The sequence below is a fragment of the Zerene cesonia genome, chromosome 27 (genome assembly GCF_012273895.1).
Source record: "Zerene cesonia ecotype Mississippi chromosome 27, Zerene_cesonia_1.1, whole genome shotgun sequence".
Lineage (NCBI taxonomy): Eukaryota > Metazoa > Arthropoda > Insecta > Lepidoptera > Pieridae > Zerene > Zerene cesonia.
The window spans coordinates 2,804,962-2,819,725 of record NC_052128.1 but is presented as its reverse complement, the minus strand read 5'-3'; the positions used below and the strand labels follow the sequence as shown (position 1 = coordinate 2,819,725).

General features: G+C 28.8%; 1 protein-coding gene across 2 annotated transcripts in view; it reads right to left on the bottom strand.

Moving 5' to 3' along the window:
- LOC119837506 (alpha-N-acetylgalactosaminidase) overlaps window positions 1–14,764 on the bottom strand; it is a 47,513-nt gene that overhangs the window by 26,236 nt on the left and 6,513 nt on the right. For both annotated transcript variants that reach the window (XM_038363105.1, XM_038363106.1), the window contains exon 2: window positions 1,412–1,679. In XM_038363105.1, the coding sequence (XP_038219033.1) occupies window positions 1,412–1,581 (170 nt within the window). In that variant the 5' untranslated portion in view covers window positions 1,582–1,679. The remainder of the gene's footprint in view (window positions 1–1,411; window positions 1,680–14,764) is intronic.

Here is a 14,764-nt window from a genome sequence, read left to right as displayed (position 1 = left end):
AGATTCGAAATTCAAATGTAATATTTTTTTATAATTAAGTGTAACAGTATTTATGGCCAGACTAAGTATTTATGAGAAGATAATAACTCTTCTTTCATGGCTCTTGAGTGAAAAAGAGACATTAGCTCAGATAACGGGATAAATTGAGATTAAGCTAAAAGTTTGACGTTCGACTTTTTTCCTAATTTGTATTTTCCTAGTCTACAATACACATCTATACTAATACTATAAAGCTGAAGATTTGTTGTTTGAACGCACTAATCTCAGGAACTTCTGGTCCGATTTAAAATTACTTTCAGTGTTATATAGTCCATTTATTGAGGAAGGCTATATATGTACCACGGGCGAATCCAGGGCGGACCGCTAGTACACTACTGGGAAACAATAACGAGAGGATCTCGTAACTTATTCAAGAAAGTAGGATATCGTATATATCATATTGTTTATGTAACCTATTGCATTTATATATTAGATTATTGGATATAAACTTTCCATTACTTTATACATGGTATGTATAACAGGGCGTTAAGTAATATAAATTAAACGATTATTCCGGTAGGCTTGATGATGTTTCTGTTATATTTATCGCAATTTTACAATAGATATGCTATAAATGTTTTTTTTTTGTAGAATATATATATATATATATATATATATATTTTTTTCTAACCGAGCAAGGATCTATGCAGATTTAATTGATTAAAAAGTTTCATGAAATCGCAACAGTCTCTTTATTAACTCAGAAATGAACATTACGTAAATTTCGAATGAAATCGAAGGCTATATATAGGAACGTAAAAAACCCTCCATCTATTTCTATAAGTGTACTTATCAAATAAAGAGTAAAACTTGAACGAAGTCGGGGCAGGTAACTAGTAACAAACATTCAAGATGTGTAATCAGTACCCGAGACAAATTCTCTTCGCGCCTATCGCATATTTGCCAATAACTCTAATACATACGGGTATGATATGTAATTTAGGAAGTTACGACCGAATTTTCGTAATATATCCACTAAACATACATAAACATTAAGTTTCTTTATGCACATTTGATGTCGTACCGGTTTTTCATTAAAAATCTGTGTCTATTCTTTTCCAATGATTATTGTATTTCTTTCTATTCGGATAATCATACATAAAGCTTGAAAATTAACCATTGTAATTTAAAATTATTATTTGTAGCTAGTTTCGAATAAACAGGCATTTATTCGTAGAAATGTATAAATGAGTTTTCAGAATTAGCGTAGTGCTTCATATAAAAAGATTCTTACAAATTAACCCTTTTACTAATAAGAAACAGGGATAATTTTCACCGTTTATATACACCAAAATCCACATTACACTCCACATTATACTAGCATACTTCTGGATCTTGAAAATCTACAAAATAAATAAGACATTGTTCTTACCTTATGCAATTGTCAGGGTCATTCTTACAGTCGGTATTACATCGGAAGCGTTCCCATGCCAACCACCCCATGGGCGGAGTGAGCGCCAGACCATTGTCCAATCCCAGAATCTGCCCCAAAACACACAATACCCCACCAATTGTCCAAACAACTGACTTCAATGACGCCATCGCAAAAATACTATAAATTTCTCCTCAAAGAAACTATACTCATGCTTATACGACTTATTTATATAGAATCCAGCTATTCACTAGTCCATTCAAGGGATCTGTAACAACGGAAATAATTCTTGTTATTGTTTATTTCATAATTGGCTTATGAACTATGACATTTCCGTAGACACATCCGAGACAGATAATAAATCTGTCAATTGTCAACTGTGCCATATTTATTAGAGTATTCCATGGACAAGGCATCGTATATGGACTTTTATTAATGCTACTTATCACGATCGTACAAATTTAAGACCTTGAACAAACAACTAAAAAAAAAATCAGAAAAAATAATGAGTTTGGCAGGCTTTGACTTTATGTTCAGGAAAATAGGAATAAAATAATACAGTTTCGTATCATACTTCTGATTCATTTAGTTCTCAAGATTACGCAGAATAAGACGAGATATAAATAGTAAATCTTTTAATTTCTTTTACGTATTTAATCGTGGGAAATAATTGATGCTTATTCGCAATTATTTACTCATATTTAATCGTTAAAATTATCCTATTTCCTGTTATCCGTAGCGTGTAATTACAAATGTATACTTGTTTTGATAATCCTATTTATATTAATCGCGATAAAAGGTCAAACTTGGTATAATTGCAGAGCTCAGATAAAATGATATTTATATGCAATTTGTATACTGTTTTCAAACGATTTTCGCATTATTCACACATCCGTATTTTTGCTCTGTGAGGCTGCTTATATCCGATATGTTTTGTGTCACATTAAATTATTACAATGAAGGTTGATATGAATGAAAATAGAGCAATAATGCCATAAACGAGCGCTTCAAAACATAAAAAGTTATAAGGCTACAAGCAACGTTCACAGGTACCTACAACGTTATATTTCCATTTTCTTTCGTGCTCGTACACGACAGGTTTTCGGTATCTATTACGCCTTCGATAAAAATTAAAAAAAAAACACATGCCTTATTCACTGATTTTCTATACATTACGTTGCTATTAAATCCCAACATTCAATCTTTGAATTATGTTATGAATAATGATTTCCGACATCAATAGAACATTTAAATTACAATCCTTTGATCGAATCATGTTATACAACAATTAACCTGCAATTTCAATCGTCCATTAAATAAAGAAGATACTAATTATTTACATGATTTTTCTATTATCATAAATGATGGATGATGTCACAATTCATTGACTGATTGATTTGAGTTACGTACCTATTGATAATGAATAAGTTAGTTGGATGGTAACATTATATTCTGTAGATTTTGTCTTTAAAATATGATATTCTATAGGTAACACAACCTATTTGATTATAAAATAGTGTATACTGGATATGCCTTGAAAGAGTATATAGTATTGGTATCTTATATGTGTTAAATTATTTAGTTATTGTAAACAAAGTAAAACTTAACGGACAATGCCAGAACAAGTACGGTAAGTTACCTTTTTGCCTTCACGCAATTTGTAAGAAATTAACTAAGATTTAATGTACTTTGAATGTACGTCTTAATTTTATTATTTGTTTTATTTTCCATGCCTTTATAAGATAAACTAGCTGTCCCGGCGAACTTCGCAACGCCATAGAATATTGTTTCGATATATTTTCCGTATTGTTCTCACCTTTTAAACCTTCCCTAGACCTCCACGGTTATATGAAGAGAAAAATAAGATAAATCCGTTCAGCCGTTCTCGAGTTCTAGCGACTAACGAACAGCAATTGATTTTTATATATAAGAAGATAATACCAAACATACACATATGTATAAGCTTGATTATAGAATAAATTGGTAAATAAATAATATTTGAATTAGAGATCTAAAATAATGTGTTGTATACATAATAATAATAATGTTTAATGCATACAAAGTAAACATAATAATGTAATATTCTTTGCCACAGTCACGGTTACACCATTTGATATAATTACACGATTGATGTCAACTTCGTGATACACATAATAATCGTAATAATAAATAATAGTTTGTAAAACGAAAAATGCGTTTTATGTTTTGAATTATTTTTTGTTCTTCTATTGATGGCCTGCATTTTTTAAATAAGGAACACCAACAACAATATAAAATAGATCTAACACCAAAAAGTTCGTAATAACTTTTTCATAATAATTTTGAAGTTACATAAAATTTACCTAAATCTGAATAAGCTAGTGGCCCGTATTTTGTTTTGAGTATTGATTAAATCTTAATATAAATAGATAACGTGTCACTTTGTTTGTCCGCGGTGGACTCTTCAACTACTCATTTGCACACCATATGCAGTTGGATCCAACTTTAAAGATGATAATTTATATTATTTCAGTAACGATAAACGTCTACCCAGGCGGAGCCAGACGTGCTGCTAGTATTGTATATATTTTTTAAATAGAAGGCAATTGAGGGTAATCTTTGATAATATTATTTACCTGGCCTGCTTATACGATATAATATAACCGTTACAAATTTTGTTGAGCCTTTATTAAAATGTATGTAGCTAATTCGAATTTTTACAAAGGCAGACATATAATTTCAATGTTCTTTGAAATGTGTATTCAAATGCGGTGTAATCATATTTTTTTTATTAAAGGAGGAAATAAAAGCACAATTGTGAATTGTTTTTTGCAATCGGATTAATTGGTATAATTTAACTAGGTAAATCATTAACACTTTAATTACAAATATGTTTCTTGGTTTACATAATAGTTAAGTAAGAGAAAATCATTACTTGGTGTGTTTAATAAGTGTTAATGTGCAGAAAACAATAAATCAATGGATGGATAATTTTGAGAGTCAAATATTCCATACATACTTAAAATATTAATAACATAATAAGAAAATTCTATTTCAAGATATCTTTCGACAACAAAATTTTAAATTAAAATAACGCAGATATAAATTCATGACATTTTACAGTCGTTTTTTATATGGAATGTAATTCACGTAATAGATAATTATATAGATTAAAGTCGTTAGCGGTACTCAATGCTACCACCATCTCACTAGCCTCGTGTCGCAACGGCTGTGGCAATTTATTATTTGATTAATGTGTTACTCTTCATAAAATAACTCTTTAATATATGACAATAAAGTTAGCTGATACTGGTGTTAAGAATGTCACAGTATAAGAGTTTGTAAAGTTTTTGTTACCGACAAAATACATTGTCTATAATAATTTTAAGTTAAAACTAAATCGCTTCCAAATTGTGAACGAAAGCTTAAATTAAATGGAACTACACGGAAAGCAGCAGCTTTCAAATAAAAAAAACAATCAGAATCAGTGTATTCGAAAGTTCTGAGGTAACACGAAAAAAGACAGTCGAATTGACTACAGATGATATACTATACTAGATAAAATTATGTTTATGGTTTTAAATATGATATAAAAATGTTAAACCAAATGAGTTACTTAGGAAAAGAAGACTTAACTCATGTCTCCTCTATAATTAATAAATTTACATAGAACGTTCAATCTCAGAATTTATAGGTTATCTCTTACTTAATCCAATTGTTATACCATGTACTTAACAATTTAGCGCAAAAAGTTCAAATGATCAAATGATTTTTAGGGAAAACCAGAGTTAAAAACCCACCAATTTCGAGTGGCAATTTGAAAAACATTAATTCAAATCTAATAATAGATAAGTATGGTATTATGTTGAATTATTCGAATTGAGTCCAATTACAGACTAATGATTGCGATTATTCTAAAAATGTTTAGATGTAATTTTTTAACAGCATTATAAAAAAACATTTGAGCATAGACACGTCTATGGTATTGTCTATGGTAACGGTAATATATAATAATCTTGTTTTATGTCTAATTTTCACCAATTTCAATTAAATCCGGCAATTTTGTTCATATATGTTCCCATTCGTCGTACAGAAAAGAACACAGGAGGCCCGTGTCCTTTTCTGTAATTTATAAGGTACGGTAGATTCCACTACGGCCATAATCCACTACGCTGGCCAAGCGCGGGTTGGCAGATGACACATTTCGTCGAACACTTTTGACTTTGTACTTGCCGGTTTCCTCTCGATGTATTTCTTCGTCGCTATGTTTTGTATATCAAACATATATTCATCCAGCGCATACAATATATTCCAGTACCTAGTATATAGGTATACTATATAGTCTAGATCTAGTAGGACAGTAAGATGACACAAATAATTTAAAAATTTAAATATTTTTTTATAAATATAAACATTGTTTGTACAATGAATTATTAAAAATATAATACCAATGTATATAATTATATTCCTTCAAACAGTATATCATAACATAATGAAGAATCGATCACAAGCCTAGCAAAATCCATTGGCAAGTTATGTAACGTGAAAGAGTATTAATAAGCAAATCTATTTGATATTTTATTAATAGATGCCGTCCGGCTGAACGCTTCCGTAGCACATAATTTGTTATTTATTATGACCGCATTATTTCCAATGTGTTATTCAATTTACTTCTTTCCTGGCATTTTAGTAACATTAATTTTAGCATTGATTTATTGGTATAAAACTGAATAAATAGTCATTTTATTAGTTATTACTTATAAGATAGAGTTATCATTAAAAATCATGTTTAAATAATTAAAAAAAATATTAAAGATTGACCAAATTATAGATATCTTAAATGAAATAACCAAATTTTTGCAAATGTATGCTGTTTAAGCATTCTTTATAAGAGCCATCGAACCATACAGATACATAAATATCCACTTATACTACGTCCGCTAAAAGCGTGTTTTATAATGCCTTAGAATATATAATCCAGTAAAAAGAATGTTAACATGTATTTTTTTTTCACGATACATTTGCTTCTTTGATAGTGTGTTGAAATCTGATTGCAACAAATTTGATATATTTTTACTTATTAAAAACCATACTAATTTACTGGCAATCATTCAATTATTATTTTTACAAATTATTTATCAAGCATTACAGTAATTTATTAGTGATTAATATTTTTAGTTCAATCAATAGATTTTTGTAAACCACGTCTTCTTATTTTTGAGCGGCGAAATGTAAGTATGTGTGCGTGCGGTCCTGTGTACCAACAAAGAGGACAGAGAACGTTAATACGTTGATTTTATAAATGTGTGCGTGCGATTAGTTCAGACGAGTAGTCTACTTGAATAAAACTTAAAGCAACGTCTTACCGCATTTCTTGTATAAGAGCATGCTTATGACACTTAACTATAGTCACGTGTAGATCGACTTTACGTAACTTTATATAAGAAACCGGACCAAATGCTTATGTTTACGCGAAAATGTCGAAAAAAAAACTCGTTTCAACGTAATATCCGTCAATAAGATGCTTATTTGCATCTTTTTTCAATTGGTTTTTTAATGTTGTACCGCATTCTACATTCATATCTTTTTACTTCCACATATTAATATAGCTTATCATAAATTATAGCGAATATGTCAGCCTTGTTATTTTATTTAAATAGTATTTTATACATTAGAAAAAATATAACACATTTGGTTCATTATCGACTAAAAAGGATATTCCAACGAAAAAGATTTCTATGTTGATGTTAAAAAGGAATCTATAGTAGTGTCATACGTAACATAATACTGTATCAGGTAGTATTAAAACTCTTTAAAGACCCATTTCAATTAGGTCTTTAAAGAGTTGATGGTGATGGCGAAACATTTCGAGAAAACTTTCATTTGGAATAAGGTTTAGAATAATATGCATTGACTAGGCTATATATGAATATACCTTTTATATTATATAGTACTCTTAATACTTCCATGGATTACAAAACTTGACCAGCAATCTCATTTGCTTGATCTGATATAACAAAATCTAAAGGTATAATTATACAAAGCTATAAACATATAAACAACATTCGCTTAAATGCCGTGTAAATAATAAAGATTAAATCACATATAAGACCCCGATGTGGTCAGAGGTAAAGCGAATTTTATGAAGCCTTTAATAAGGTTAATATTACGTAACTGACCTTCACACTAGGTTATAATAAAAATAGTAAAAAACTATAACATTGAATGACTCATTCACTTACTATTCTGCGCTCATACTCAGAGCGCAGGACTCATATAATCTTATACCTTTAAACGAGCAATTCTTGTATATATATATATATATATATATATATTTGGAATCTCGGAATCGGCTCCAACGATTTTCATGAAATTTAGTATATAGGGGGTTTCGGGGGCGATAAATCGATCTAGCTAGGAATCTTTTTTAGAAAATGTCATATTCGTGTTTTATCGACTTAAACGTAGCGACTCTTCCTGACATCTATTGGCGTATAATAATACTAATACTATTTTTTCTTCCTGACATCTATTGGCGAATAGGCTTCACTAAGTTAAACCGAGCAAAGCTCGGTCATCCAGGTACTAATATATAATAAGTTATCGTATTAAATCCTTTTTAATAATGTCAATAGTAATAAAGTAAATCAGTCGTGTCGATTTTTGATTTTAACGTTTAAACCTTACCCGTAAGTATAAAAACATTATTCATAAGTATTTTCATATACCGTTTGCTTAATTCAATTGTAATTTACGTGTTCGCGCACTAACATGAGACAAGTGACCTTTAATTTCAAGTAAATTCCAGTATTTCACAATCAAAGTGCAATTCTAATAAATTTATATTTACACATTGACATTTGGACAACAAAAATTTATTACGTTATGTAAATAGTGATGGGCGACAATGTGATATTATATATGCTCAATATTATAATAGTAAAAATTAAATTGTAATTTAATGGTTTATAGAATGGTAATGAAATATGTGGCAAATAGTCTGTAATGATTGTATTGATTGAATGATTGAGTTTGTATTTACAGTAGTTTGTTGAATATATATTTAGTATGATTTAGTATTTATGTTGCTTTTCATTCAGAATTATAAAACTTTCAAAGTAACAAAAGAATCCTTAATTTCATTATTTAATATAAACCCCCAAAATTACTCCTCTCCATTTAACTACATATATCGCACATTAAGAATACGTAAACATTATAACTTATGATCCAATCGTTACCTTCAAGCACTGCAAAGGATTTGAGCCTGTAAATATTGCATTGCAAACGCGAAAATCGCTTACAACCACTCGGTTTTGATCTGGTTTCTCGTATAATGTAATATATGTCAATGAAACCAGTCCGCTTGCACTTTCTGCCAGGCCCTTCCCTTTATCGTGCTATGTCATTAGGCAATAAGACTTCAGACCGCATACCTACGGTTTTACTTTTGACTTTATTAAAAATATTTAAGGAAATTTTTGAAACGAAATATATGACAATGTCTTAAATAATCTTAAAAAAAATTGAGGTCTATAATATAATAAAGAATAAATATTATAACATTTTCTCTACATTTAAAAACATTTATGTAAACATTTCATTCAAGTGCAAATAACTATAATAACTGAACAATCAAACCATTTAAATTATTCAGCAAAAACGAATGTACATGACAAATCTCTAATCGGTTTATATTCATTAGCGGTTAGATAATTTCGATCATACACTTCATATTAATCTTTCAATCACGCGAATGTGAACAAATAACATCCGAGCACATCAATCTTCACGCCGGTGGTTAATTTCAAATTCAATTCTGTTATGTTCTGCATATTTGTTATTCAACATTATAATTCAAACACTCTACTCTACATGCTTCTGAGAAATATAGCATGTAGTGCTTAAGTAGAATTAACGAAAATTACCTTAGCGCAATTAACTTTGTGATGTTTTTGTATTGGACTGTTTTCTTTAGCGAATAGAGAGCTTAAGGTAATTAGAACATAAAAAAATATAGTTCACATTAAAACCACATAATTAAAAACCATCTGTACATCTGTGTCTGATTGGTGCCTTCATTGAGCATAGAAACTTTAAAAACACATGATAATTGATGATAATATGTCTATACGTAGAAATAAATACAATATAAATATTTGTCCTCAAATAATAACGATTATTCTCATTATATATTACCTTGTAATTACACCACATGCCACATTAGTACCGTTATTCTATTGTACAAGACCCATTATCTCAGCGACAATTTATGATAAATTACAATTAAATATTATTAAGATGAATGGAGATGTGATATGGTGGTTACTATCCGTAAAAATACCTACATAATTACCTATTTATCTTATATCTTATTCGTGTATAGTACGAGAATCGAAAGTGGTGAAAACAAATGCTTGTGACGTAAGCACTCTAGTAAAGATGACGCAGTGTTCAACATATTGCGAAATAGAAAAACTGACCTTATTTGGAAACAGTTAAGGACTGTGTTGCTGTGAGAGATTTTGTAGGGTTGCATAATTTGCCCTTATTCGGTGTAGGTTACGGTCGTAAATATAAGCTATAGGGCAGTGGAGTGACCAAATGTGTAGTATTCGTGACAAAATACTTAAAGATATGATATAAAAGCATTGAGAGAAATAATTAGCAGCGAGTTCTGTGGTGTCAAATAGAGCCCAGATGCGTCTTCTTCACTGATTTATACAATATTAACCAAAATACATGTGATTTTAAGATTCATATAAATAAAATCTATGGTTGTATATGCGACATATTAATCTTTGACCTGTCTATCTAATAATAAGAATAATAAGATGAGATGTTACAAAATTGTATGCTATGCCCAAGTTTAGTGAGCTTTTAGCGGAAGACTCAGTGAATCTTATAAAAGATAAAATTAAGTATGTAAGTAGGTAGATATTTATTAAAATAAATAAACCGTTTTCATTTTAAAATGTTTTATCGCTAACATGAAATAGGTGATATTATGTTTCGTTGATTTAATTAACAAGGAAATAGTTTTTATTGACATTAAATATTTAGTACATTGTTTATCCCGGTTGTCTGGTATATTTATTAAGTGATAAGGCAACTCAATAAATTGTATTCTTTTTATATAAATTAGTTAAAACGTTTCTTCTATTTATTGCAATTTTGTATTTTGTATTGTACAATTTTGTTTAAGATTTAAATAATTAATAAAATAAGTATCTTTATCAATTACAGTTATGCCAAAACTGTTTAAATGTATCTACAAGTTATAAGTATACCATAAATTAGTTTATTACCTTCAGTAAAAAGCAGAGTATGAATCTTACCTCAATATTACGGATTAACCAAATGGATACTCGTTTACGTTTTGCTAAATGTTTGAAATGTTTCTTATTCTTATTTAGCAGTGATACTTCAATGACAATCAGACGTTTTCCGCCTTTTCATAATAGGTAACTAATAGCTCTAAATAATAAGATGTATTCTACTCTAATGACATAATATATAAGTATGGACTAGACTATTAGTACACAATATATTGTGTTTATATGCATATAATATGAATAATTATTCCTAAACAAATAGTATTGTAATATAAACACTACAATTGTAAGTTATATCACTTACTATTTGTATTAACTTACTACTTTATTACTAACAAAACGAAATTTAGTACTACTCAGAACTTTTTATACTTATACGCTTATTTATACTGATATTAAAAAGTCTATCGGTTTTTTTTTGTTGTGCTGTGATTGTTGTACGTGTTCTATTCCAACCAGTACTTGATCTTATCAAGTATTTAAAAAATATATATATTTGTGTTGGATAGTCTTTAGACTATAGACTTTACTAAAGTCTATAACGCTATAGTCTATAAGTTCCTTAATTAAACGTGTCAGTATAAACAGCTAGATTAAAACAAATAATCATTAAATACAAATCGATATATCAATAAAATGTTAAACATTACAGTAGAAACAATATTTCAATTATATTGTATTCGTAATTTTGTAATTATTCGTAACATAATTGTATCATAAATACGCATAACATTTAACAACCTTCCTATTTTTAACTGACGCCTTTAATTATAATGTTAGTACGCATTGTTGCATACAAGGAAGTGTAATATATTAATATAGCAGAACACGTTTACTATCGATAGCCAATAACAATAGCACTTTCTCAGATGGACTGTTTGCACAACAAACATGCAAATCAGCAAAAACAGAACAAAGGCGTAGCTTTGCAAAAAGTGTGAGTATTTGAATCGATGTTAAGTGATTACTCACAGTGTTTCGACATTGATATCTCTTACTATGGGTGTTCGAACTCGATCGAATTATGCTTTCGAAACTTAAAATAATGTAATTAAAATAATAAAGATGTATGCGTCGTTTGATATTTAAGTTAAGTTTAGAATAAATATTGCTGTATCTATATTTCTATTACTTTACTTTTATAATGGTAAGCCTGAACAAAGTTTATTAAGATGTATGTAGATTAAAACCATGTCTCAATACCCGGCATAAACTTAATGGTACTTCAATTTAATCATGATATAAAATTAGTGTCAGAGTTGTCTGGCTAAAACGGTGACGATATTTTATTTCTTCAGACTTATGTTAGCCAATAAACCCATTAAATCTACCACGTCGATAAAAATCGATCATCATAAAATATGTAATATTTGCAACATTATGTTTATATAATTCACAATTTCTTATCGTACATCTATAATTAATTGGATACAAATTAATGTTCTACCAATCGTAATCACGTGACTTATATAATCGTAGTAAGGGTCATTTCTTGTGATGAATCGTATCAATGACTCTGTGTTGATTCAGTATTTTTATGTGGAAAGTACGAATAATTTAATTATAGTGTATACAATATCTTTGCCATAAATGTTTGAGGATCTAACTTGCACTATTATCGTTAATTTCCTAAACATTGAAACTTATTATGTATATTTGGTTGATGCATATCACAGACCGTGATTTATTTTTGTTAAAATCCAGTAATTATAGCGTGATGGATAAAAGATATCCTTATATATTATATCCTATACCGCCTTTATCCACTCATTGAAACTAAACAAAATTGTTATTACGTTTTTTTTTGCCTTAATTACAACCATTCATAAATAATGTAGGCGTTAAGGCTCATCCCACACATAATAATTTGCTAATTTAATAGCAATATTCTGACAACACGATTAATATAACAGATTGATGATATGAAACAAAAGATCCATTTAACTTACGCAGCAATGGAAGTTGCTTAATGCTTAACGCAATAATATTTAGTATAACCACAGATAACATAATACTATACAATAATATTGTGTACGCAATTTTATAACTAAAGATTAAAGAGATAAGGTCATAAATAGCTAATCAAAAGTGGTTTGCATTCAATGAATATTATGATCCATAAAAATAATTTGCAAGGCTACAGATTGAACAAATATAATTTTATAACTTTGATATCGTTATAATATTTTATTCGTTATTATTAGTGTGGGATATATTTATTACTATTTGAAATGCAGAGCTGTGACATTGTAAACTAAATGTAAAGCAACCTTGCTTTGTTTAATAAATTGTATTTAAAATATGTACTTAAATTAAAAAAAGTGTAACATATGGTAACAATTATTGTACTTTTTTATTGGGTCAATGTCAAAACTCAGACGAAATCCTGTTCGCGCCAAATTTTCTGTCATATTTAAGATTCCATTATAAAATTTGCATGTGCACTTGAATATTTTTAAATGTATGGATATATATATGTAATTATCACGTTTTGATGTGAATATTAAATTTTCCTTTGTATATTTTTCGACAGATAATAACTACAATGAAATACACATTTAAAATTAGGAACATGTTTAAAAATGGAGTATAATGTTTGTTATTTGCCCTCGCATGTTGCCTTATGGGAATAGAGACATATCACGTCTGCTCAGTACTCAAAAGCATATGTGGAGCATACGATGTTGCCATAAATAAATAGTCTTGTAACATATAGCGTGATTATTAACGCAACACATTACATAATGTAGTTCTGCCTAGTATGAAGCTTTTGACATGTTTAAAGATCAATTTAAAAAATGCGTGTTTAAGAGCTTCAAAATGCCTCGAAGCCTCGAATATGTGCATTAAATAGTACGATGTATTATATAATAAATTATGGTTCAAAAATAATTAAAGGAGATTATGTAGGTATGTATATCGCCAGGAAAAGGGGATGTTTGGCAATAATTAATCGTAATGGACTTAAAAGTGTGAAACTATAATAATTAGGAAATATGAAAACAAAACAAAATGTAAACATGTTATAGTAATTATTATACCATTTTACGACTAGAATTATATTTCACTTCATATGGCCCTCATCAGTGAATTAATTATAAAAGAAAATGGCATTTATAATTTCAGAAGTAAATATGCGACATTTATGTATAATTGTAATCGAATAAAATTTTATAATTGCGTAGAGAAAACGATCTTACCTTATTTGTAAAATTGTGCATTACAACAATTTTATATCACGTGCATTACGTAACTTATACGTTTTTATAATATTTGTCTTCATTATTTCATAATAAAAACTCACACACACAATAATAACTTTTGTACTTAAGCTCTAATAATATCAAAAAGTGCAGTTGTTAATTTTAAAGTTTGTTTGCATGTAGGATACATGACACCAAAGGAATTTCCAGCCAAAAGTAGTAATAATTTAATTGTTTAAAATAATTTATGCGTAATTGTATTCATATAGCATATATTAATATATTAAATATCAGTAAGAAAAACAAAAAAACAAGTATATCAATAAAATTAGCTTAATTATTTAGTATGTTATGTTAAAAAACATTATTATCATTTATCGTCACAAGATTCTTCAAGATCAATTGATATGCAAAAGGCGTTTCGTTTTTTAAGAGTACTTGTGTGGCCTTTGCCTTGGTTTCAATGTTTTCGAAGAAAGTCGTTAAAAATATTCTTTACAACAAGTTTCTTTTCATACAGGTATATAAGTGATGAGTCGAATACTAATTATGTTAAGTATAATCACAGATAACACAATACTGTGTGTATAATATATATCAGCAAATATTGCAGTTTGTCACAAATCCTCAAGGCTCAAACCCTGTTGATAAGAATTTAAATAAAACACCCGAATTCAAGGATGAAGAACGTGCCTAGATTACGCTTGGGAGAGAAAAATATTTATAGAAATTTTTCTAGGAGGTAGGTGAATAATTGCTAATGTACCTAGTCTTGCCATAAATATTGTAATAAAGAAAAAAGAAAATTGTTAACTGCAAATAACATTTATTACTTT